At 41.4% G+C, this 25978-nt stretch overlaps 1 protein-coding gene across 1 annotated transcript in view; it reads left to right on the forward strand.

Moving 5' to 3' along the window:
• Nucleotides 1-13222, forward strand: part of TBX15 (T-box transcription factor 15) — a 130103-nt gene extending 116881 nt beyond the window's left edge. Inside the window, exon 8 of the mRNA XM_034766874.1 lies at nt 11084-13222. Within this exon, the coding sequence (XP_034622765.1) occupies nt 11084-11868 (785 nt within the window). The 3' untranslated portion in view covers nt 11869-13222. The remainder of the gene's footprint in view (nt 1-11083) is intronic.
• The last annotated feature ends 12756 nt before the right edge of the window (nt 13223-25978 follow it).

The following is a 25978-nucleotide window of genomic DNA, read 5'->3' on the forward strand; positions in this document are numbered from 1 at the left end:
AAACTGGATTAGACCATTAAGTCCCATATCTCACCAGCATTGTGGTAATGAATAGTACCTGATGCTTCATATGAAAGCAAACAAAATGTGCAACAAGTAAAAATGAATGCACCCAGCCCATTGTGCATTACTCTACTTGGTGGGAGAGATTTCCTCCTGAGCAGAATTGCAAAGCTGGCAAAATATTCATGGGAAATAGTATTTCAACTATCTTGTACCCCTCAAAGTTCATTTGTTCACTAAAGAGCTATTTTCACATTAAAAATCCATCAAAATTCAAAATTTTAATGCCAAACAATGACTTTTAAGGCATCATTCCTTTCAAATGGAACATCTTTGCTCTGAAATGGGCCTTTGCTGAGAACACTGTACCATCTGCTCCTCAGCCCTATTAATTGCAGCATCCCCATTGATCTCAGCTGTCTTGTGTGTCACAGGTGGAGAGACTATCTTTCTCCATGTCGCAGCCCATTAATAGCCTTCAAGATTAGGTCTGGGAGTTTGAAATAGATTTAGAACTGAATAGGGAGTCAAAGAAGTGTGTGGAGCATTGATGTAATGTGCTTTCATTGCGCTCTCTTGTTCATAGGCAGGATGCTGGGTCTTGTGCAAACTGGCATTTCAGTGTAGCTCTCACAGTCAGTCCAAGGTAGAGTGCATTGTAGCAGTGTAACTTAAAGCTGACACAGGCATGGACCAAAGTGGTCCTCAGCCAAGAAGAAGACATGATCTGGCTATTTTACTGGCAAAATGGAATAAGACTGTAGTTCCAGAAACAGAGATGAGTCCAAAAGGAACCCGAGGCTGCATGGTACCTTGACAGTTGAAAGAAAGAAGCCATGAATTGAAGGTGATGCTGATTTTCTAGCTAGTCTTTCTCTGTGTTCCTCTCTTCTGATAGGCATCACCTTGGTTTTACCTAGGCTGAGTTTGAGCCACTTGCTATTCAATACTGCCGTGATTCTCAACCAGGGGCCCAGGGCCCCCTAGGGGGCCACAAGAAGGCCAAGCAGGGCCAGCATTAGACTCGCCGGGGCCCAGGGTAGAAAGCCGAAGCCCCAACACATGGGTCTGAAGCCCAGGGCCCTGATCCATGTCACCTGGGGCTGAAGCTGAAGCCTGAGCAATATAGCTTCATGTGGCATGGGGCCCCTGTAGCGTGGGGCCCCAGGCAGTTACCCTGGTTGCTACCCCCTAATGCCGGCACTGGCTTTTATACTCAGAAAACCAGTTATTGTGGCTCATGTGGGCCATGGAGTTTTTATAGTATCCTGGAGGGGGCCTCAGAAAGAAAAATGTTGAGAACCCCTGCAATACTGTTTATGCATGTGCTTATTTCTACCGGGCCCTGGTAACCCTGGGTCAATGCGGTAACCACATTTGCTGAAATAAAGATTGTGAGTGAATGTGTATGCAGGTGTGGGTGTTTGTGCTAAAAAGTAAATGAGATTGAACCCTGCAGGACTCCACATACAAGGGTTCTTGGGGAAGAGAGAGGGGTTGCGGGGGGGAAGAAGACCAATTGCCTGTCAAGTCTCTTTGGGATTTGTCTGAGATCACAAAAAGAGTTTCTCCCATGAGAACATAGCTGATGAAGTCAAAGGCAGCTGAGAGATCCATGGATGTTTAAGCTTGGATATTTACCACCTGTCCATTGCCATAATTTTTTTAACAAGTGTCACAACAGCTATCATGGTGTTGTCTCTGGTCTGAAAAGCAATTGTGTGTGGTCTAGGATAATTGCAGAGGTCAGATGTTAGGGTTTGGTCTCCATTATCATCTTGACTAGTTTGCCCTAGAAAGAGATGTTAGAAACAGGGCAATTGTTGGCAGAGTTATTGGAATGAAGTGCCTGTTTCCTAAGTGTGAGTCAGACTATTGTATACTTCATATGGACAGCATTGCTTCCTTTAAATGAGGACAAACTGGGCCACCTTCTGGTAGCTTGACAAACTGTTGCTTTTTGGGGACGCTGCAGTTTGGTGATCCAGAATCTATAATTCCATAATTAAAAGTTAAGATAACTTTCCATATGCAACTTAAATATAACCAGTGTAGTGCAGTGCAATACTATTGCTGACCAGGCTGTGGGCGATCAGGCCTAGTAGTGAAGGTGAAAGTTTGGCCTGCTGGGTCCAGGGTGGATGGAGTCCAGGAAATGAGCTGAGGGTCAGTACTGGAGGGGCAGAGGCCAAATGCCAGAGCTGGAGACGGTAAACCAGAGTGGTAAGCGAGAAACGTAGCCATGGATAAGTACCGGAGAGATAGAAGCTGAATGCCAGAACCTGAGGGTCATCCAGGGTCATAAATCAGAGGCAGAGCTGGGGGTCAAAGCCAGAGGGGAGCAGGGGCTGGAGCAGAGACTGGAACAAGGGCTGGAGGAAGGGCAAGCGCAGCTGCAGGTGTGGTGTGTGCTGAGCAGCCACTGACTGGCTGTGGGGGCCAGGCTTATAAACAGGACTGCTACCCCAGCAGCCAATCAGGGGCTGTGGCCACTCTGAGAGTTCTAAGGCAGTGCAGCTGGGCTCATTGGTTGCCTAGCAGCGCAGTTAGTCAGGGAGAAGGCCAGCAGCTGCTCCTAGCTGGTCCGGTGCCTGACAGTACCCCTAGGAGACCTTGGGCCGTGTTTCTTTGGGTAGGTCTGGTGGAAGGTGCTCAGGCGGTCTGGGGCATGGATGGTTTACCACAAACGCAATATCCCTCCAAGTCAATCAGATATTGGAGTCTTCCCAAGGCTTGGTGGGATTCTAGAATCTGCTGGCCCATGTATTCCTCTTCGTCCTATTTGGTTATCGGCAGAGGGGGAGGAGTAGTGCATTATGGGAAGAGATTCTCAGTGAAAGGTTTCAGTAGAGAGAACACAAGGTAGACCTTGAGGGATTCTTATAGCTGCCATTGAAAGGCTACCAGGTTAAGTTGTTCCATGATTGCAAAAGATCCCTAAGTATGTGAAGTCCAATTTTCAGATGGATAAGTGGGAGCAAGGGTTTTGGACAGATTGCCAAAGCTTATCCCTGACCTTGAGGTTAGGGGTCAGCTGACAGTGTCAGTGGGCGCGTGTATGCTGTGTTAGTCTGTGCTAACCAGTGCCTGAGTTCTTGGTGTACTTGGTGGATGTGTGCAGTGAGGTCAGCAACAGTGGGCATTTGTGAAGAAAGAGGTCTGGTGGGTGATGGCATGCATGGACTTGTAGGCAAATTCTGCCTGGGGAATGAGTGCCAGCCAATTGCCCTGGTTGTAATTTAGGAAGCAGCATAGGTATCACTCTCTCTGCCTGGCCATTGATATGATAGGGATGGTAAGCAAATAGATGCAAAAATTCCTGGCAAAAGCAGGAAACGAACTGGGACCCTTGGTGAGATATTACACTTGTGGGCAGTCCATGAAGGTGAAAGATGTTGTTTCAGATGGACTGTTTCCTGGGCAGTGGGGAGACCGCAACATAGTATAAAATGCGCCAACTTTGTCAGCCTTTTGTGATAATGCATCTGCCTTCCCATTCCTGGTCTTTGGGCCACCATGGAGTTGATTCGTGTGAAGAAGCAGGACCAGCGCTGAAATAGGTGCTGAACCATCTTCAGAAATTCAAGGTTCTTGTAGTCGGTGAGGACATGGATGGGGTGAGCTTGCACTAGTAAAAAGTGCAAGGCTGTTGTTTGTGGGAGGTCATGGGCAACAAGCCAGGGCATTCCCAGGATGACCGGAGAGTGGCGGGCCCTGAATCAACCCGAACCGAAGACGGTCCCAGTGCCCCAGAAGAGTAATTACTGCTAATGGGTGGTCTGGTGGATGACCAGCACCAAGGCTAGGAGCAACCCATAAATGGTTTCCGCCAGATACAGAGAATTCTTACACACTGCAGGGATCCCATGGGCCTTAGCCACATCCTCCTCCATAAAATTATCAGAGGCTCCTGAGTTGACCAGAGTCTCCAGGTGAACTGCTGGTGTTAACTCTGAAGCCTTATTACAGAATTTAAATGTTATCAATTTCACTGTTAATCAACTCACACAAGGGAGAAAAGGGATAGTCATATTATGAAGAATTGCACAAGCTACTGTGAATGGCATTTTATTTCAGTATAAGTGGAGCTTATGTTGGGCTTGAGATAGCTTGTGTTGGGCTTGAGATAGTATTACTATATTTTCCCCCCACAATTCAAAAATCTTGCATAGCAGTAGGCCTGGGGGCAGGGATCTGCTTAGCCTGTACTGGTCTAGAGTTTCCAGGACCTCTGCTGGACTGTACCGAACTCTATCAAGAATGTTTAAGGGCCACTGGTCATTGTCTCCGCTTGGTTTGTTGGGTGCTGAGGAGACTATCTCAGATTTGATTAATCTTAGCAGCAAAATTGCAGGATTTCCTTGCATATTTCGATATCCAACACAGAAGGGTGCCACAAGTATTCATTATTTTGCATCCATACTTTGTCTGATATACATCATTGGGGCAGTGGCCATTTTGTGGCTAGTATATCAATGATTGTGTCCAACTGATTGTTGTAGTGGTCAATGCACTATTCTTGATGCTAGACAGTTTCTCCTCTAGGGTGTCCTGGAAGCTCACTGTGGATCCCACAGAGATGAATCAGATTAATAGGTCTGTATCTGTAACTAATTTCTATAGGTGATGTATGGTCTAGGAAACAGATCTATTTACTACATTATTGCTGGCTATGCCGAAGGCTGACAATGAGCTACAATGAGCATCTGGTTGAGTGAGTGTGGATGCAGTACAGGAAAACCCTGTGGCTGTCATGATGGGCACACGCCATTGTGTGACAGACTATCCGTATGGGTGTTATTGTCTCTTTTCCTTTAAGAAAGCATGGCCTAGTGATTAGCATGCAGGACTGGGAGCCTGGCACTGTGGGTTCTTAGCCCCTTTTTGGTCTTGGTCTTAACATCTGATCGCTAGCACATTTTAAAATCCTGGTGTAAACAGGGTAAGTTGTTGCTTTAACATGTCGTTTGGTCAAGGTGAACTATAGGGTGACCCTTCAGAAATCCTATAGAAATGGAAAGTATTATTGTTCCTGGTTCTAAATTTACTAATATTTCTACAGATTCTTAGACTTGGAGGCATCTTAAAAGAAGTGACAGCTCGGCTTTCATTATACCCTTCTAACGCTGAATGTCTCAATGTCTAATTCTTTGTGTGTGTGTCCTCTAATAAGTCCCTTCTCCTCCTAAATTCATCCCTGTAACCATCTTTGTTGCCCTTCTGTGGACCTTTTCATAGAATCATACGTGAGACTGAAAAGAGCTTCTTAAAAATCTTGGCTGTTTCTCTGCCAATTCAACAACTGTGCAAACAGCCTTTCAGCCTCATCTCTATCCTTTTGAAGATCTTGCCGTGAATTGATAATTCAATGATTGGCCAAAAATTGTAGTGAGGAAACAAGCAATTATGTTCTTATGGAGCAAATCTTTATGGAGAAATAGATTGGTCTCATCACCCCATGAAGGGAGAAGATATAGTTCCCAGAACCAAGAAAGAAATGGATGGAGTCTAGCACATTGCAGATCTGGGAAGCAATTTGTATTGCTTCCATTCTTAGCTTGCTGATACCCACGGGTGGAAAATTCCATTGACTTTTGCAGGAAATGTGGGATTGGATTCCAGTGACTCACAAATTCAGTACTCAGTATTGTGAGGATAATCAGCACAGGAATGGCAGCCTGGATGGAACTGCTAAGCCAAGGGCATTGCTTTTTTGTGAACACTCCGGACTTCTTTTCCATTGGAAGGTCACATAGCACTGCACCTGCTGGAATTGAGACGCCTAGAAAGAGGCATCAAAGCTATGTAATTTCTGAACATCTCCACGGTCGGAGAGGTAGTGCAGGCAGAAAGAAGAAACTAAACTAATCTGAGAGGTTGCAGGGGTAATGTGGTGAAGAACTCTCTGGTGTCTCTCTTCTTCCCAGCTTTCTGCCATTTTTAGATTTCTGTGCAATTGAGTTCTTGAAAATTAGGCAAAGCAGATAGAGATATAGAGAGGGCATGCGAGGGAGAAGTCTGTTGCTTGTCAGTCATATTTGTAATGCAAAGTTTGGAAGGACAACAGAAAGGGAGGAGAGCACCTTTTATGCACAGTATATAGTTTCGGTTACAGCACATGAAAATCTGTCATATATTAAACTACTAGCTTCAGGACCTCCACTGGGATTTGATTAATGCAGGAGTCCTGTATTATACATGATTATACTCCATAAATGGATGGCTAAAACAAAAAACCTTACTTGTCAGCAAGGCTTCTGAACAGTGGAGGGTATGCAGAATAAATATTAACTATGGTACTCTTTTAATAGCAACCACTCAGGAGTGACCAGTATGGTTAAAGTTACATAAGTTTGCATAAACCCTCACTTACTCATAACCTCCTGAAATGTTCACCTTTGGGTTATCATTTTCATTCGTGTTCTCTGTGCAAAGGCAAAGTGGTTTGGAAAGTTGAAATAAGATCTCTTGTTGTGTGTGTGGAGGGGGGAAAGGGAATTATGTTTTCTTACTCAACACATCCGTTCCCTGTATGCATGCAGTCATCTAATGAATGTCACAACTAAAAGGGTAAAATTTTGAAAAGCATCTAGTGTGATTTCAATGGGACTTAGGCAAATAGGAGCTTTTCAAAATCCCATTAGGCTCATATCTACATCTTTAGGTGCCTAAATACCTTTAAAAATCTGGCCCCAAGCCCATTTTCAAAAAGGACTTAGGCAGCTTGGAGCCTAAGTGTCACTGAAAGCCAATAAGACTTAGGCTCCTAAGTCAAGCTGAGCAAATAATTGTTTTTCTGGTTCAGGGTCTGAACCAAAAAATCTGGAAAAAAAAACCGAAAACAAAAAAACAAAAACTCAATTTGTTTCTAACCAAAACGGACTTTTTTGTTTTCTTTTGTTGCCAAAATGAAAAACCAAAACAAAACCCCAAAACTTTTTTTTGTATCAAAACCCTGCAGAAACAAAATTAAACTGAAACAAAACAAAATTTGTTTTCATTTTGTTTTTTCAGGGTGTTTTTAGATCAGAAAAGAATTTCGCTGTGCGGGGTGGGGGGTGGAGAGACTTCATGGAATTTTCAGGAGAGAGGTTCACCTAAAAAAAAACCATATAGCTAAATTTTGAAGAAAAAAACCCCTCCACTTTAAAATGAGCTCCAAATGGTTGAAATGAACTGTTTTGACTTTTCAAAAGGGAAAAAATGAAATTTTTCCAGCCAAAACGGTATTTTGAATTCAACCTGAATTCACGAATAGTGTCAGTGCCCTGAGAAATGCATTCTTTTGCCTAGCTCCTACACCTGTGTCACATTTGAAGCTGGGAATTGGGCTGCTAAGTCACTCAAGTGTCTTTGAAAATTTTATCCTAAGGGCTTATTGACATGCAGATTTGCACCAGTTTGACTAATGGCTTGTCTACATGATGGGGAAATGCGCATAACATGTGCATTAATTAGTCCGTGTAGACCCTGCTAGTATGCACTAAAATTTTCCAAGTGCACTTCAACATAGTGCCATTTCAAACAGTGCTACTTTAAAGCACCTTAGGGAATTTGCAGTGTGCACTACATGGACCAATTAGTGTGCAACACATCAGTGCACTTTAGAAATCTCAATCCTGTAGTGAGCATTACCTGCCCATGTAAACAAGCCCTAAAGGTGTCATTTTAAACCAGTTCAGTGAAACCAGTGCAAAAAATTGTTTAAACATGTATTTCAGTGTAAACCAGGTGTCTTGGCATGAGGAACTTCTGAAAAGTGAGGGGAGTTGTTAGAAGAGAAAATGTGTTAAAAGAATTGGCCTGCCAAATTTTAAGGCTTAGGTCAAGTGTGATTAAGGCCTTGTCTATACACAAATGTGCACCAGTTTAGTTAAACTGGATTAGTTAAAACTGATGCAAATCCCTGTGTGGACATTCTTATTTCAGTTTAAAAATGACTTGTTTTGGTTTAATTTAAACCTATTTTTAATTGATTTAAGCTAAACTGAACTATGCCTCATTTAAAATGAAATAAAATGTCCACACAGCCTTTTGCAAGGCCTTAGTTTGATGGGTGTGCACTTGCTGGACTCAGTGCTTTCTAAAGTGGGAATTAACCATTTTTCCAAGAACCAGACACTACAAATGTCAACTCTAGGAAAATACTAACCGTATCTGGCTGATACGGGTTATTGAGTGCTACCCTAGAGGACAGCTCAGAAACTTCAGCTAGTGCAGAATGCCGCTGCTCGTCTTTTAAGCAGGGCAAGCTGATATGAATACATGACTCCTGTACTCCATGCCCTGTGTTGTCTTCCATCCTGCTTCAGATGGCAAATAAAGGCAATGGTTATCCTCTATAAATCACCTAGCACCTCACTACTCAGGTGACTACTTCAGCCTCATGCCTTCTTCAGAGTTGGGACTTGCCAGAAAACTCTTGTGTTCCATGCTTAGGGTTGAACGCCTGAGGTGAGCTGTCGTCAGCTCTGGAATTGCTTCCATTGTTGTGTCCATCAGATCCTGGCCATTTTTAGGGGCTAGTGCAAAATACCTTTTTAGGTTGGCTTTGTCTTAATTACTGGATTTTCATTGCTGGTCAGTGGATGGGGATGACTTGGGGCGGAATCACTTTAATTCCTGTTTACGGGCAATGTTAGGTGTACAATACAATTATTACATTTTGCAATACCACTAATATAGATCTTTGCATCCTTGCTTTGAGGAAGTGGAATGTCTACTGTGGATAAGATTCTATCCCAATTTCCTGAACAAACATTTCAAGCCTAGCATATATCGCAGCCAGTAGTTTATGCTGCTTTTCTACACCATTTTCTCAGGTTCATCATAGTGTAAGAAGAAGAGGTCAGTGAATTAGTCACAATAAATAATTTATTCAACAAATTTTACTGCAAACGGATCTCAACATTCTCACAAAATTCACAGAAATTATTTGTTGTTCATATTTATTCTCAAATGCTGTCATCATATAATTAATGGCCTGCAGATTGTTCACAAAAAGTTCATTTCAGATCATCGCATTTTGACATTTTTGCTGTGTTGGTTCATTACATATCACATGGTATTGCATCTGTTGCCTAACTGAGTGACTTGTTTAACTAACAAACAGACAAAGAACTGCAAATTTTACAACCAAATACAAAATTCTGAATTCACTTACAGTGAAGCTCTGAACAGTCAAGCTCAAATGTGCTTTTCATGAGTACACATGCTAGGAAAGTTTGAATACTTGAATGTTCCTGGAAAGTGAAGGTCCTTAAATGCTGTTGAATCAAAATTTACTTTTGAACGAATATTTGAGGACAGTTTTTTTCTGCAGTTTACTCAGAGTGAGGTAGAAATTTTCAGATGAGAGGACATTAGAATGATTCAGAATTGTAGTTCGGTTCTGATAATCACCCAAAAGTTTGGATGCTTATCAGAGCTATCCAGGCTGAGTTTGCAGAACTAGGCTGCAGATCTCATAAGAATAGGTTTTACTTCATGATTTCCAGAACCTCCTTTGCTGTATTGACAGGAAATACCCAAGACCCGCCTTTCTTCTTGTATTTCACCATTTCTGGTTCTCATTCCAAATAGATGTGAAAATAAAAACATATCTCCTTCTGACCTCCCCCACTCAGTTTCATCTCAAATATTCAATCGCTTTCTAACGTAGCATCATCAATGTCCCACCACTCAGACTCAACATGGTGAAAACGGAACTTGTCTTTCAATCACTGACAATAGCTACACTATCCTCATCATCCAGGTGCCCAGCCTCAGTGCTGTATTCAATCCTCTCTCATTTTTATACATGTCCAGGCAGTCTCCAACTCCTCTTATTTTTTCCCATGACAGTACCTCAGAATCTGTCCTTTCCTTATGAAACTCACTGCCAAAATCCTTCTCCTTACCTTGGTCAGCTCTCACCTTGACTACTGTATCTTCCTGTTCTCTAATGCCCCTGCCTCTTCTCTGGTCCCTTCCAGTCTGATCAAAATTCAGCTTCTACAATCATCTTCCTCTCCCTCTGCTCTGGTCCCATCACACCTCTAACCATATCACTCCTCTGGCTTCCCTATACTTCTTCTGCAAAGCTCTTCCATGCAAACCCTGCAAATAAAGAAATATGCAACACATAAAAAGAAGCATTTGAAAGAAAATATCTTCTACAGTCTGTGCTCAGTGGAAAATTGCACTCCCCAAAGCCATGCCTCTGTCATTGTTCATCCACTTTCCCACATCCCTTCCTGGTATGTTCTCTTCTCATATTATTGTGTTTTCAGCTTCTTCATATTATCAGCTCAAAGGGGAAAAGTATTCTATTTCTCTGTATGGCACCAGGCACATGCTTATTATGCAATATAGTTAATACCGTAAAAGAAATTATAATAATCATTAATAGTAAATGAGGGGCATGCAATCCAGTACGATTTTAAAGTTGAAGCAGATGATGGAAGAACCTTATTCAAACATATCATTCATCTGCTGTGCAGAACACACTGTAGCTTGTAACCAGTGTCCATTTTTAGTGTAACTTATCCTGTGGCTTAAATCAGTACTATTGACTCCACAATGAGCCATCACAGAAAATCATGGAATGCTGTAAAAATCCTACATGCTCTCAGCCACTTCCTGCCACAGGCCTACAGTGCTGATGATAAAGCATGTGTGTAGCAGTGCAGTACAGACTGCTGAATAGGTGGTCTTCCTGGAAACCAGTAGAGAGTGAGACAAGACTTTAAATAAGAGCACACTAGATTAATATCCCTGTAAAATGCAGATCTCTTGACAGATGGAGTTGGGTTTCCCCGCAGCTGTTTTCACTGATCTGGAGTTTGCTGTAAGGTGTTTTGCTTCTCTTTCCTATTGTAGAAGGGAAGAAAACCTGTTTAAAAATCAAATAATAACAAAAGAAGGAGCAAGCAATTTCATTTGTGAAACTAAGGTGCAAGCTAGTAGAGGCTAGTTTTTACAGTGGCCATTTTGCCTTACATGTTTGTTTACTAAAGAAGCTGGTTTGTAAGGGGACCGTCTTGTTTTGCATATGTGCTGTGAAACCTTTTAAAATCCTCTTTTGTGTTTTGTTTTTCAGGGGGCAGCACAGGCACCTCCCCAACAACCTCCAGCACCGGGACCCCATCACCCTCTGCCTCCTCTCATCTCCTCTCTCCATCCTGTTCCCCTCCAACCTTTCACTTGGCCCCCAACACTTTCAATGTTGGCTGCCGGGAGAGCCAGCTGTGCAATCTCAACCTGTCCGATTATCCCCCATGTGCCAGAAGCAACATGGCTGCCTTACAGAGCTACCCAGGGCTAAGTGACAGTGGGTACAACCGACTCCAAAGTGGTACTGCTTCTGCCACTCAGCCCTCAGAAACCTTCATGCCTCAGAGGACTCCATCCTTGATCTCAGGAATGCCTACTCCTTCCTCTCTGCCTAACAATGGTAAGATGGAGGCCTTTGGTGGCCAGCTGGGATCATTCCCAGCCTCTCAGTTTCAATATGTCATGCAAGCAGGCAACCCTGCCTCCACCTCTTCTTCTTCACATATGTTTGGTGGTGGCCACATGCAGCAGAGCTCCTACAATGCCTTCTCCCTTCACAACCCTTACAACCTGTATGGATACAATTTCCCTGCTTCCCCTAGGCTGGCAGCAAGCCCAGAGAAACTGACCACCCCTCAAAGCACTTTACTCTGTTCTTCCCCTTCCAATGGGGCTTTTGGAGAGAGGCAATACCTTTCAACAGGGGTAGATCATGGAATGCACATGATCAGTCCTCCATCCAGCAACCAGCAAACAGCCAACACCTGTGACAACAGACAATATGGGGCTGTTCCAGGCTCATCTTCACAGATGTCTGTGCACATGGTTTAACCAGTGATTTGTCTCCTTGGAACTGAAGGCAGCAAGACCCTCATTGTCTCCATGAGTGATTCTGTCTCAATACCTTTTTGCCTTTAAACTTATAATGGAACTAGTAGTTTAATTATCAATGGAAACACAAGCCATCTAAATTACACTCCAAATAATCCAATGGAAAGCCCCTGCTGACAGCCTCTGCTGCTCATTGTAATCCAGGGCCTAAGCATCTGCAATGGAACATCTGCACCAAATGGACTTTTTAGAGAGAAGGGCCTCACTTAAGAGAAGCTGGAGTGAATCAGAGAAAATACAGTATATGCATTAACTCTCAATTAGCGTGAACTCTCGATGTTAAGGGAGTCTTGTACGTGTGCTATCTCCTCCATGCCAAAGGAAAGAAGTCACTGAAGACTTCATCGTACAGAGCTGCACTGCCCATGAGAGGCCATTGTGTTAAGGGCCTCCTCCTTCCCTGACTTTTCCTTGCTGCCTGAGTGGTTTAGCATATTGCTGAAGTTAACACAAGTCCTGTGGTCCCCTCTCCCCGCTGTAGTAACAGAACATTATTGCTGAACTGGAACTTCTCTCCTGAAAAAGATATTTACTTTCTGAGTCTGGCTGTGTCTAGCAGGCAGTTTTCTTTGCATGGGTCTAGCTCACAATGGTGCCATGCCTGCACAAAGAGAGAGAGCCAGAGCGAGGAGTTTTAACTCATAAATTAAATGTTTCTTTGAACACCCTAGTCAGCAGAGGTGGAACCTCTGCCATATACTGGGGGGCATTTTTAGAATGATACAGAAGGGGAGAGGTGTCTCAGCTGTGCAACTCCTGTGGATGTCACTCAGAGTAGTACAGCCAAAAAGAAACGAAAACCTGTGCTTGGAACATACATGCCCCACAGCATTCAACTCAACAAGAGAAAAAGCTCCAGATTCAGCTCATGGTGAATGGTGGCAAGAAAAGAGAGCTCTGCTCTTCTGCAAACCTGAGATATATAGTATGGCCAACTTCATCTATCTTGCATGCAAGAGTTGCCATAGAAAACCTTTAGCATTTAAGTAATGATAAGGGCAGGTGTTCTCCACCCATCCTGCCATTAGATCTCTGTTTTACCAAATAGATCATTGCCTTTTGAAGTTTCTTTCTTTTCTGTTTTTTTTTCTCCTTTTTCTTCAAATCCTTTAAAAATAAGAAAACAATTGTAGCTTGGTGCGAGCTAAGCATTTAAGTTGTGTGAAAATGCAAATACCAAGTAACAGAATACAGATATTATTGAGATTTGTTTTGAGGTGTTGTATAAATGTATTTATGTGCCTAGTGGGGGATTCAATATTATGAATATAAAAGAGGGCAATAAAAAGTGTATGTAAAATATGTATGAAGAATAAAAGGTGTATAAAGATTTGCCCTATGCACGGAACTCTGTTTCTAAGTGCCAAGCACAGAATGCGCTAAATAAATCTTTGCAATTCTTCCTTTTGTGTTTTGTTTGTCTGTGAGAGTCAATTCATAGTCTGTGGTCATCAAATTTTAAAAATGCTGACATGCTTTTATGGGCAAAACCCAGGAATTGCAGACATGAATGCAAACACAAGGTTGCCACACATGGAAATTAAAGAAGGTTCAAATACATACACACACATCTGCATGACTGGTTCTGAATTGATCCAATATAGGAGAAGTGTGGGCAAAGTTAAGAATATTGCTGTGCAGCTGTCATTGTAATGAACAACTTGTGTGGAAGATTCCACTCAAACAAGGACATTTTATACAAATGCAAACCTTGACATAGCTACTGTCAGATTCTTATTCACTACTAGAACACCTCCAAGAATTTATTAGTCTCAGGAGATAAGCTGCTGGATAGGAATAGAGCAGCAATTCCTTTACAAAATAAAAACGTCTCAATAAACGTTTTGGTTTTAAATGTTGGAGCTCTACAAAAAGATTTGAAAAGTAAAACATACAGGATTTGTGAGATGTTTGTGCTGATAGGAAGGATTATCTTACATGTAACAAGAGTTTCCAGTTTTAACTGTGAATTTATGAAGACCGTATTTAAGGTTAATTTTTAAATGAAGACAGAAAATTACAGATTGTAAATAATTTTAACTTTCCATTTTTTTTATTTGTCAACTTTTCTATGGCATTATATTCCCACATACATTATTGACATGTTAAATAATACCTCATGCAATGAAAAAAGCTGAAAAGTGCAGTTTTGCTGTTCATAGCTTTTCCAGTGTTAAAAGAAAAATGTTCTCTGAATTGCAAATTGTACCTTGGAAGGAAGAAAACACTTTAGAAGTTAATTCTCTAAACATTTCTTAAAGAGGAACATAAGAATTGTCACACTGGGTCAGACTTGTGGTCCATCTCATGTAATATCGTGTCTCTGACAGTGGCTGGCACCAAATGCTTCAAAGGAAGGTGCAAGAAACCCTGCAGTAGACAGATGTGGGATAATTTGCATCTCCTCTGGGTGTCTTCTCTTAACCCCTAATAATTAGCTATTGGTTTAATCCCTGAATTAGTGGGGCTTCTATCCTTTCCAAAAACTCTTAAATAGTTCCATAAAGCTCCTATCCCTCTTTGAATCTTGCTGAATTCTTGACACCCTGTGGCAATGAGTTCCAGTCTACATTTGCATTGTGTGAAAATGTAATTCCTTTTATCAGTTTTGAAATTGCTGCTTTTGTTTCAGTGAGTGTCCCCTTGTACTTGTGTTGTGAAGCAGGAAGAATAGATCCACTTACTCTATATTATTCATTATTTTGGGTTCTTTGTTTGTGACCGTCCTATGCATTTCTTCTGTAAAGTAAACACATTCAATCTCTTTTCATAAGACAGTTTTTCCAGGCGTCTAATATTTTTCATCATTCATTTATGAACTTTCTCTAATTGTGTAATATCCTTTTTGAGATAGGGTAATCAAGACTGCACTTAGCATGATAGAACAAGGCAAACCACATATTTATATAGTGGCATTATGATATTTTATGTGTTATTCTCAATCCCATTCCTTATCCAGCCTCACATCCTGTTTGCTTTTTTGACTGCAGCTGCACATTGTGCCAAGGTCTTCATTGAGCTGCCATTTATGCATATTCTTTGTTTTCTGTCTCATAGCCAGTTTTCCATCCATGACTATACTTTGCCTCTCACCCCATAAATACATAGGTTTTAGTAGCTTTTTATGAGGGACCTTGTCCAAAGCCTTTTGAAAATCATGTCAGCCAGACCTCGTTTATCCCCTACTTTATTTATACATTCAAAGAATTCTAATAGATTAGTGAGGCATAATTTTCCTTTGCAGAAACAGTGGTAGTTAGACTCTGTCATATTGTGAATTTCTAGATGTTTTATTCTTTAATTATAGTTTTGACCAGTTTACCAAGTACAGATGTCAGGCTTACTGGTCTGTAATTTCCTGGATCATCCTTAAAGCCTTTTTTAAAATAGAGGTGCAACATTTGCTACCTGCCAACCCTCCACTGTAGTAGCAATATTTAATAAGAGACTGTATATTTGTTCTACAAGCTCAGCCCTGTTCCTTCACTACTCTTGGATATGCACCATCTGGGCTGGATGGCTTACTGCTTTTTGATTGATTGGTCTGTTCCAGCATGATTTCTTCTTACATGTCAATCTCTGAATGTACCACACCCTTATTACCAGAAAAGATCAGGTCCAATACCTTCTGTGATGAAGAGTGATGCAAAAACATAATATTGCTCAAAAGCTAAGGCCTTATCTTACTTAATTGCTCCCATTAGCCCTTAGTGAGCTAGCATTTTTAACTGATAAAAATGAAAAGTGCCTTGAACATTGATTTAAAAAAATTAAACTATAAAAACCAAAATATATATCTTCAAAATATGATTTAAACAAATACCTAGTTTCACCAAAAAAACCAGCACTGGTAACCCAATATATAACCTTTCAGACAACAGCCACAGACAGCCACAGCAACTTGGCTGCAACTTTCAAAAAACACATAGAGGAATTGGATGTCCAATTACCATTAAATTTAATGTGTGTCTGTGTGGTGTGGATTGTGTGTGGGGCAGAGGGGGGTTCTGCGTGTATGGTGAGGGGTCTGCACAGGGGGGGTTCTGTGTGTGTTGTGAGGTGTGTGTACAGGGAGGTTGTGTGTGTGGTGAGGGGAATGCAGGGGTTGTATGCATGTTTGGATGTGGTGAAGTGTGTGCACAGGGGGGTTTTGTGTGTGTGGTGAGGAGTGTGTGTGGGGGTTGTGTGTATGTGGTGTTGGGTTGGGTGTCGGAGGGAAGGGGTGTGCAGATGGCATGCCCCAGTATAGCTTATCCCCAGTATCACACACTAGCCTCTGGCTAGACATGCATCATCTCTTGGGATATGATTTTTTCCACACCTTGTGCTTGTAGGCCAGAATTTGTTTGTTTTAACCTGGGAGCTCTCTCTCTCTCTTTGCCTCAGGGGTTTTTATGATAAGGACTTTTAGCACTCAAGTGTCTGTTTATAACTTTTAAGCTTGTTTCAGGTTTTTCAAGTTTGACTAGTCCACACTGCTTTATTATCTAGCTAGCTGTGTGTAGGACTGAATCTGTTTTTAATTGTAGCTGCTGTGAAAAGTTTTTAATCTCTTAACCCTATAACCAGCCCATCTCTGATATGTTCACATTTTACAGTTCCAAATCAGTTTTCAGCCAGTGTATGCAGACCTCTTATAAAACATTCAGCATTTTCCCTGGTTCTTGAATTCTCTGCTGAAAACATGCTCTTTTATAAACCAAAATTTTGAGGTATAAATTATGTATCAAACATAGCCAGAACCCTTTCATAGTCATTTTTCTGTCTTCACTAAAAGTAAAAGATTTAAAAGTGTGCTTGCTTCCCCATAGCATAAATTAAAGAAGATAGCTGTATACCTCCAGTTTCTTGGTGGAGCTTGTTTGCAATTCAAAATCATGCAAAATACTGCTTCCATTATGTCCACTGTGAAGGTTTGTGAAAGCTGAAGTTCTCTGGGGCTCTGAAACGTGGCATGTTGATGAGCTCCTGCAACTGTTGTTGCTTTTTCCTTCCATTCTGTTGATAAATTGTATAGTCAGTTGCTTGACCACATTTTCATTTGTTATGAAATATAGTCAAGAGACCAAATAGCCAGTATCAGTCAGATTTATTGCTATAAGCCAATAATAATATAATACAGGAAAAAAGGTTCAATATAATACCTATTTCTGGGATGCTGTCTCACGCAGAATTGTTACACTCACCTTACACCGAAGGTATGCTCCCCAAATTTACACCCCTAAAGTCATCTTTTTATAACCTTCCTGTTTACAAGTTAAAGGTACAGTGTATGTCATTCAAAACTAGGTTTAACGGATCAGTTTTCCACCTTGCTTTTCTGGTACCATGGTATACCCCTTTTCAATTTGTTCTGAACACATTCATTACAGGTATGAAGGGGCGTGAAGGCACTTCCTAGGTCTATACTAGGGTAGAACAATCCTATGTCTTGTCTTCTTCCTTTGGGACATTCCAGTACAGTTCTATGAAAATTACGCTCTACCTCTTGCTATCCTATCTACATAAGCCAAAACTTACTTCAGCTAATTCAAGGTGTTATAAAATACTCAGGATAAGGGACCAGGATTAAAGTAAAAGTATAGACCAATTTAGGCTGTATAACTGCTATAATATTTGTACTTATTGCTATTTGTGCTTAATGCATACTAATATATGTATGGTGTGGATAATACATGTGATTACACCAGCAACGGAACAGCAATGGTGACCTACAATGAATGTGCCATGTTATTTTTCTTCCTGAAGTCAGAAGGAATTTCCTTTGCATGAAGTGCAAATTGTTAACTGTACTGAAGGAAAAGATTCTTAGATTGGAGTGGCAAGTAGAGATGCTACTGAGAATCAGAAAAGCTGAGGAGTTCCTCAACAGCTAGGTTTGGAAAACATCAGTACCTCAGGTTCAAGGAAGAAAGGAGCTGGCCACCAAGAAGTGAAAGAGAGAGTCAGAGTCAGAGAGGAGGCCTGGCAGTTTGCAACCACCAGAGGCAAGAGGTCATGGTGGCATTCTACACAGCTGGAGATGGATGAGTATGGACAGGTTGTGGCCACCAGACAGAAGAGGACCAGGAGGAATTCCACACTGCTAGAAGTTTCCAATCAATAGCAAGTCCTCAACATGGAAACTGTGGAAAATAGCTCTCAAGATCCAGTTGGCCCAAGGGAATGGAGAGACATATAGCGACATACCCGTGCATGGCAGCTTGGCCCAACCTCTAAGAAAATTAAGTTTGCCCATAAAGAGTTCTCCAAATGTCCAAGGAAGACAGATGGTCCTTGTTCATAGATTCTGTGGCCAGAAGGGACAATTATGATAATCTAGTCTATATAACATAGGTCACAGAATTCCCCCAAAGTAATTCCTAGAGAATATCTTTTGGAAAAACATCCAATCTTGATTTAAAAATTGTCAGTGAAGACATGACCCTTTGTAAATTGTTTCAGTGGTTAATTACTCTCATTGTTAAAATGTATGTCTTATTTCCAGTCTTAATTTGTCTCGCATCAACTTCCAATGAAACATTCAATACTCAGAAAAATTGAAAGTATGTTCTGCAAGGCACAGCTGGATAACAGGATGGTGTGCTGCCTTCATTCTAAGATTGGCTTGGATTCTGAAATTGACTGGCAAGGATCTATTGGTGATGGTTTATATCAGCAGTAATGGCACTGCATTGCAGGATGTCTCACAAATAATAGGTTACTTCAGGGAACTCAGAAGCACACTGAAGAAGAAGAATGTCCAAGTGGTCTTCTCTGAGATCCTTTCCAGCCCACGAGTGAAGGAAGACAGGAGGTGGTAGATTCTGGAAGTGAACTGTTTGCTAGGTAAATGGTGGAGGGTTTTGGTTTTGTGGAATATTGGTCCACCTTCTATGGGGAGAGGAGGCTGTATAGTTTGAATGACGTCCACCTCAGTAGAAGGGGAAACAATCTCCTCAGGCACAGACTGTCTAGAGTCAGGGGCGGCTCTATGTATTTTGCCGCCCCAAGCATGGCAGTCAGGTGGCTTTCGGCAGCACGCCTGTGGGCGGTCCGCTGGTAATGCAGATTCGGCGGCATGCCTGCAGGAGGTCTGCCGGGCCCGGGCCTTTGGCGTACCTGCCACCGAATTGCTGCCGAAGCCGCGGGACCGACGGACCTCCCGCAGGCATGCCACCAAAGGCAGCCTGACTGCCACCCTCACAGCAACCGGCAGACCACCTCCGTGGCTTGCCGCCCCAGGCACGCGCTTGGTGCACTGGTGCCTGGAGCCGCCCCTGTCTAGAGAAATCAGGAAGGTGATACATTAATAACAAAAGAGGAGGGTGAAAAGAAGAAAGATGTGCGCATTTATTTAGCACAAAATTGAGATACTGAGGACAATATTAATTAAGTAACCAAAGACATGAACAGAAGACATTTTTTAATTGTTTATTTACCAATGCTAGGAGCCAGGGTAACAAATGAGGAATGGGAATTGCTCATGTGTGAGCATAAATTCAATCTATTTGGTAATACTGAAATTTGATGGGATGATTCCCATGATTGGAATGTTAAAATCAATGGTTATAACCTATTTGAGAAGGATCCAGTGGGCAAAAGAGGAGGGGAAGTGGGACTATATGTAGAATGGCATTACCTGTTTCTGAGTCACAGAAAACTTGGAAGAAAATTATTTTGAATTCTTATGGATCAATGTCCTAACAAATAAAGCACAAGTTCGGATATTAGTTGGCATTTTCTGCAGACAACCAAGTCAAAGTAGGTAATACAATGACCAGCTTCTTACACATCTATCTATAATGTGTAGGGGGAGAAACTGTGTGATCATGGGCGACTTCAATTTGAGTGATGTATGCTGGAGGTCTCACATTGCCAGTATAAAAGATGAAAATTTCCTAACTCAAAAAGTGTTGCATACAACATGGGGGAATTCTATATTAAAGCTCATGTTCACAGATAAAGAGGAACAGATCCAGAACTAAGAATTATTGGTAGTTTAGGTACAAGTGATCATGACTTGATCAGATTTATTATGTGCAAACGGAATAAAATCCAGACCAGTAATATATATACATGGTGCTATAAAGCATAAAGCTGAAAACAATTGTGTGCCAGCTCAGCTCGAGGAAGAATTTAATTAGAAAAATATAAATGATAATTGGGAATTGTTTAAGAATACTTTACTAGAGGCCCAAAAGACAATCCTATAATCGTGGAAGAAGGCCATATTGGTTAAAAAAACACCCTGGTTTAGAGGGGAAGTGAAGGCAGGTATAAAACATAAAAATAATATATAACAAAGAATAATGTATAACAAATGAAGGAAAAGGGAAATTAATATAGTAATGAATATAAAGTAGAAGCTAGGAGTTTTATAAAACTGATAAAGGAAGCAAAGAGACACAGGGCAAAAACATCAATGGCCAACAGAGGTAAGGACAATAAGGAGTTTTTGAAGTCTATTAGGGCTGGTCTACATTGTGGGGGGGGGGATCAATCCAAGATATGCAACTTCAGCTACATGAATAGCGTAGCTGAAGTCGAAGTATCTTGGATCGAATTACCTGGGATCCAGACAGCGCGGGATCGATGGCCGCGACTCCCCCATCAACTGTGCTACCGCTGCTCGCTCTGGTGGAGTTCCGGAGTCGACGGTAAGCACGTTCGGGGATCGATATATCGCGTCTTAATGAGACGTGATATATCGATCCCGGATAAATCGATTGCTACCCGCCGATACGGCGGGTAGTGAAAACGTACCCTTAGAAACAAAAAGAATTCTAACAAAGGTATTGGTCAGGGCTTATATTCTCTTACAGTATTTCCCAGAGCCCCCTATGTCACTCCCTGGGAGAAGGAAGGGTAGGTGCCCTGATCTGGTCAGTCTTGGGAGGAACCCACCCTACACAATACAGACCCAAATAAATTAAGTGGCGTATAGGATACAGCTGGATTCCAGGACTAAACCCCAAGTTATCCATAAGGATTGTGCCCAGAAACTAAAAATAGAGCTGTGGAACCTGAGGCTGGCAGAGTTGTGACAGTAATGAGTTGTTCATTAGAACAAAATGGGCAAAGTCAGTGCCAGAAAGCAAATTTCACAGAAACAAGAGACATTCCCTGGGGGCTCAGTGAAAGAAGACCCTCCCATATGCAAGGAAATTGAGCAGGGAGAGAAAGACCCCAAGGTGATTTGGATGGGAGTAAAACCAATTTGGATTGGTGATGTGAAAGTATCCTGACAGAAAAATCCTATGTAAATATGTAAATAGTTAGGCATATGTTGTTTGTAATTTGTAAACAAGTTCTTTTCTTTCTGTTTTGGAGGGTCATAAGACTGTTAAGCTCCTTTTTGGAGTAAAATAGGTGAAACAATAGGAACCAATTCCCAAAACACAGGCCAATGCAAGGCCGGTCAGAAACAGACACGTGTGGGTGAAGGGATTTCCCTGAGTATTGTTTGATGAAGATGTGTGTGTGTTTGTGAGCAGAAGCACTCCGAAATAGCCCAGAGAACAGGCAAAAAGAAGCAGTGAAAAGTCCAGCGAACAGCAGCAGAAGAAGCGAGCCAAGAGAAAGTGTTTTGGGGGCAGAATACTGGCTGAAGGGAAACTTAGGAATGTGAGCAAAGGAACGGCCTTCTGTGGTTTGAGTCCTTCTCTGTTCAGAGAAACTGGGCTTTGTGTACATTCTTTGTAAATACACAAGCTTGTATACAAGAAATACCCGACTATCATCAATTGTTGCTCCGAACCGAAAACAATCAGCAAGAACTCGAATACATTGGCTAACCACTCAGGCTGAAAGGGATAAGGTTATAAATGGCGTGTTTTAGACTGTTAGTGGAGAACACTATTATAATAGTCCATTGTCTGTTTGGGAAGAGGCTCCGTGGACCACTTTTGGTCCATAGAGCCCTTGCTGGTGGTCTGCACAAAGCTGGCTGGATAGTGTTCTGAGTGCTTCTCCTAGTTTCTAGCTGGAAATTCATACTAAAAGACAACTAAAATACATGAAATATTTTCCAAATATTACTTTTCCATGTATGCAACTACTGTTGTTGTCACCGGGATGTTATGTGATCAAAAATTGGAAGAGAAGTCTCCATGAGATAATATCTCTTTCACTATGGGGTCCAATTACAAAAAAAACAAGAATTCCTGACTTGAGAAATAGAATGGAAAACACACTTATAGGAATGTAGGAAGCACCATACCGTAACAGACCAGTGGTCAATATGATCTTTATGTTGGACAATATCAGAGGCTTCAAAGAAAGGCATAAAACCTTCGTAATTTAAATTGTACAAAGTAACTGAAATACTTTCCTCATGGATTGTATTTTCTAAATGGACAACTTATCTAATTCTCAATTACTGAGGGACAATCTCCACTCATTGGTATATTTTGCTTTCCACAACCAAATCTCTGTACAACTTTTCATGAGTGATGTATCCGAGTATTTGGATTCTAATATCTAAACTGTATTGTTAAATCTATTCACCTGAATGTGGGGAAATGCTGATTATGTACTCTATGTATCATATGACTTTTAAAAACAACCATTGTATTTGTGGACAATCTAAGCACTATACCCAGATGTATAGACACTTTTTCTCAACCTATGTATTATATAATTTTTTTAACATTAGTTTAATAAAATTCCTCTGGTGAGGTGAGGGATTTTTTTTCTGACCCCCCACCTGGGGATCATCTTATGCCCCACAGCAGAAGGATTAATAGTGTTTGTAATTTTACACTAGCTAATGTTCCTGCAGATGGTATTCTTATTCAAATAATTTTCTAATCTTGTTTTGTACCTTACCAACCTATTGAACTTGACTAGATAATAACTTACTGTACAGATAAAGCGTAACTTTTAGGCCTGGTCCACACTAACCCCCCACTTCGAACTAAGGTACGCAAATTCAGCTACGTTAATAACGTAGCTGAATTCAAAGTACCTTAGTTCGAACTTATCGCGGGTCCAGACATGGCAGGCAGGCTCCCCCATTGATGCCGCGTACTCCTCTCGCCGAGCTGGAGTACCGGCGTCGATGGCGAGCACTTCCGGGATCAATCCAGGATCGATTTATCGCATCTAGCCAAGACGTGATAAATCGATCCCAGAAGATCGATTGCTTACCGCTGGACCCGGAGGTAAGTGTAGACCTACCCTTAATCAAGGAGCTCAAAGCCTTTGACAAACAGCAGCAGAATGTTATTAATTCATTTCTCACCTTGAGGCTGGGCTTCTGCAGTGCCAACTGTAATTCAAGAGAGACTGCTCAAAGATATCTTTAAAAAAAATTACACCTCAACTAGAAAAAGGAAAGCAGCAAAACAAGAGCACTGAATTAGTTAAGGCTGTCAAAGAAAAGATAAGTACAGAAAGAAGGGAGAAAATTAATATGAGGGGAAATATTAGAAATAAAGTAGGCCCATTAACATGTGGAAATTAGAAATATGGAAGGAAATCAATATCAACTCCTATTTTACTAAAATTCGGAATGCTTTGTAAAATCTGACTTTAAATTAATTTTTTAAAAAAAGTTTGGATAATTATAAAATAATGAAGACTGTGTAAAATCTTTATGGATGAAACCAGATAAGGAAATGGGGGACATACTGATAATACATACAAATCTGTGGGTGTGGATGATATGTAGAATGCTAAAGGAATTAGCTAGTGGACTTTCTGAACCATGGACCTTTATTCTGAAGAGTCACGGCAAATTCAAGAAGAACCAGAGATTTGTAAGAAAGCAAACAGTATACTGATTTTCAAAATAGTAATTCTGGCAGCTGCCATCCAGTCAATCTAATTTTAATCAGTAGTAAAATAATGGAACAAATATGAAGAGAGAAAATTGCTAAGCATCTAAATGGAACCACGAGCAATAAGCAGCCGGGATCTATAAAAGACTCACCTCTCTACATCTCTGTGCTTTTTCACTTTGTTGTTTATCATAATCCTTTTTCACAATTCTTTAGCCACTTTCCAATCCACATGTCAGTGCTCATACATAGTCACTTTATACTCGTCCGGCACCAGTTCAGCTGCACCTATTGCTGACACCCATTATCAGCAATGGTTCAGTTTTGTATCACAGACAAGGCTGTGGGGAAGGGATGGAAAAAAAGAAGGGAAATTTAAGTTAACTATCAAAAAAATCCACAGGCTGTGAGTTGTATTAGGCTGCAGAATAGTCTCCTAAAATGCTTTGGGACATTTAAAACTCGGCTAGACAAAACACTAGCAAAGGTGCTATGGGAACAATTGCACATGGGCCGGGAGATAGTCTAGATGACCAACTTTAATGATATTTTCCATTTCTAAATTCTAGAATTCTATGGCAGACGGAGCAGCATACTGAGTCCACTGGACTGCCCTTACATTGAAATTTGGGAGTTTATAATTTCTCAAAATAGTTGAGATTCAATTGAGCTTGAATCCAAAATCCAGAAATTCTCTAGGTTCACCCCGCCATAATATCTATGTTTTTTCCCCTTCAATTGCAGCCATAGTTATGCCACTGGGGGGTTCTTTAGTTCAGTTCTCTGCTACTTTTATCCATGTTTCCCAAAGCTCTAACAGCTGCAATACTACAAGATTATTTATGATTTCTAAATATCATCTTCTAATACATCTCCCAGACTAGCAGAGCAGCAGCCAAGCAAATCTCAATGAACCGGAGCTGCCTGTAACAATCCCAAAGTGTCCATCCATTCATTTCCATTTCCTGAACTCGCTGGCTTCACACTTCACTCTTCAAATTTCCTTCTGGATTTTTTTTTAACATGGCAATAATAAAAATGAAAATGTTATTGGCTGTTGGCATTCAATCCCAGAAGACAGATAAAGCTTTGTCTTGGAGCTTCTTCTTGGACAAACTTGTAGTGTGTGATTGAAAGATCACAAGCTCTGTCCCAACTGCAGTCCAAAGAGGAGAGCAGGAGAGCATACGCGGGAAGGGGGCAGTATGCCTACTGGCTAGTATCACTAAGGCTAAATCTTCAGAATGACCGAAGCTGAGTGGTGAGTGCAAAATGTGCAGCTGCACAAATGAAGACACTTTCGAACAACCGTCTCTCCATGCCCTGTCATCTGAAGTTCCTTCCAGCTCAGCATGCGTCCCACCTCCACCAGGCCCTGACCTTCCATCCACATTTCTAGTCTCAGATAGGAACTGTGAAATGTTTGCTTCTGTGGTGCGGTGTCTGTGGAATGCTTGCCCGCCAGTCCATGGATGTGGAATTAGCTGCTTTTCAACAGAATGTTTAGAAACATCTGTTTGAAAATCTTTTCCTATAGCAGAAGTATGACATTTCATATTTTCATTTAGTTTGGATTGTATGCTGAGGAAATATGAATGATAATTTTAGCTGCTTCATTTGATTATGAAGGGCCTAAAGCATCATCTTCATAGTGCTAGGCTTTTATATAGTGCTTTACATGTTCAAAACTCCGGGACAATCATTAAGTAGTTAATCCTCACAACAACGTTGTGTGATAGGAAGGTAAATATTGTCATCTGCATTTTGCAGGTGGAGAAGCAAGACAGAAAGATGAAGTGATTTGCCCAGTGCCACACAGTTAGTTAGTTGCAGAGCCAAGATTAGAATCCCCAACACCCAGTCCCCTGCCCAAGCTATTGCAATACATTACTTTGTAGTAGCAGGGAAGAGACACCACAGAACATATTTTTCACACAGCTGTTACTTTACTAGTCAGACGTGCAACATCGGTGGCACCAAGCTCGTCATATTACGAGAGAGTCATGGCAACATTTCTTATTACTACCAGCTACCAAACATTTCCCATTCAGTCTGCCAAGGTTGTAGCTGGCACAGACTGAAGAACTCTCTTGTTAATTTATGCTGCCCCAGAGACACACCAACAATGATGCTCCTAGTCATTAGGAAACTCAGGGCAGCAGTTGCCAGTTCCTCATTAGAACCATCTCACAAGCAACCTCTCTCTGTTTAAAACATATGTTACATGTCTTTGCTCTTGTCAGATTGTTTACCTTTTTTCTGCATGCAAAGATACATGCATGCGTGCC

Source organism: Trachemys scripta, chromosome 1 (assembly GCF_013100865.1).
Source record: "Trachemys scripta elegans isolate TJP31775 chromosome 1, CAS_Tse_1.0, whole genome shotgun sequence".
Taxonomy (NCBI): domain Eukaryota; kingdom Metazoa; phylum Chordata; order Testudines; family Emydidae; genus Trachemys; species Trachemys scripta.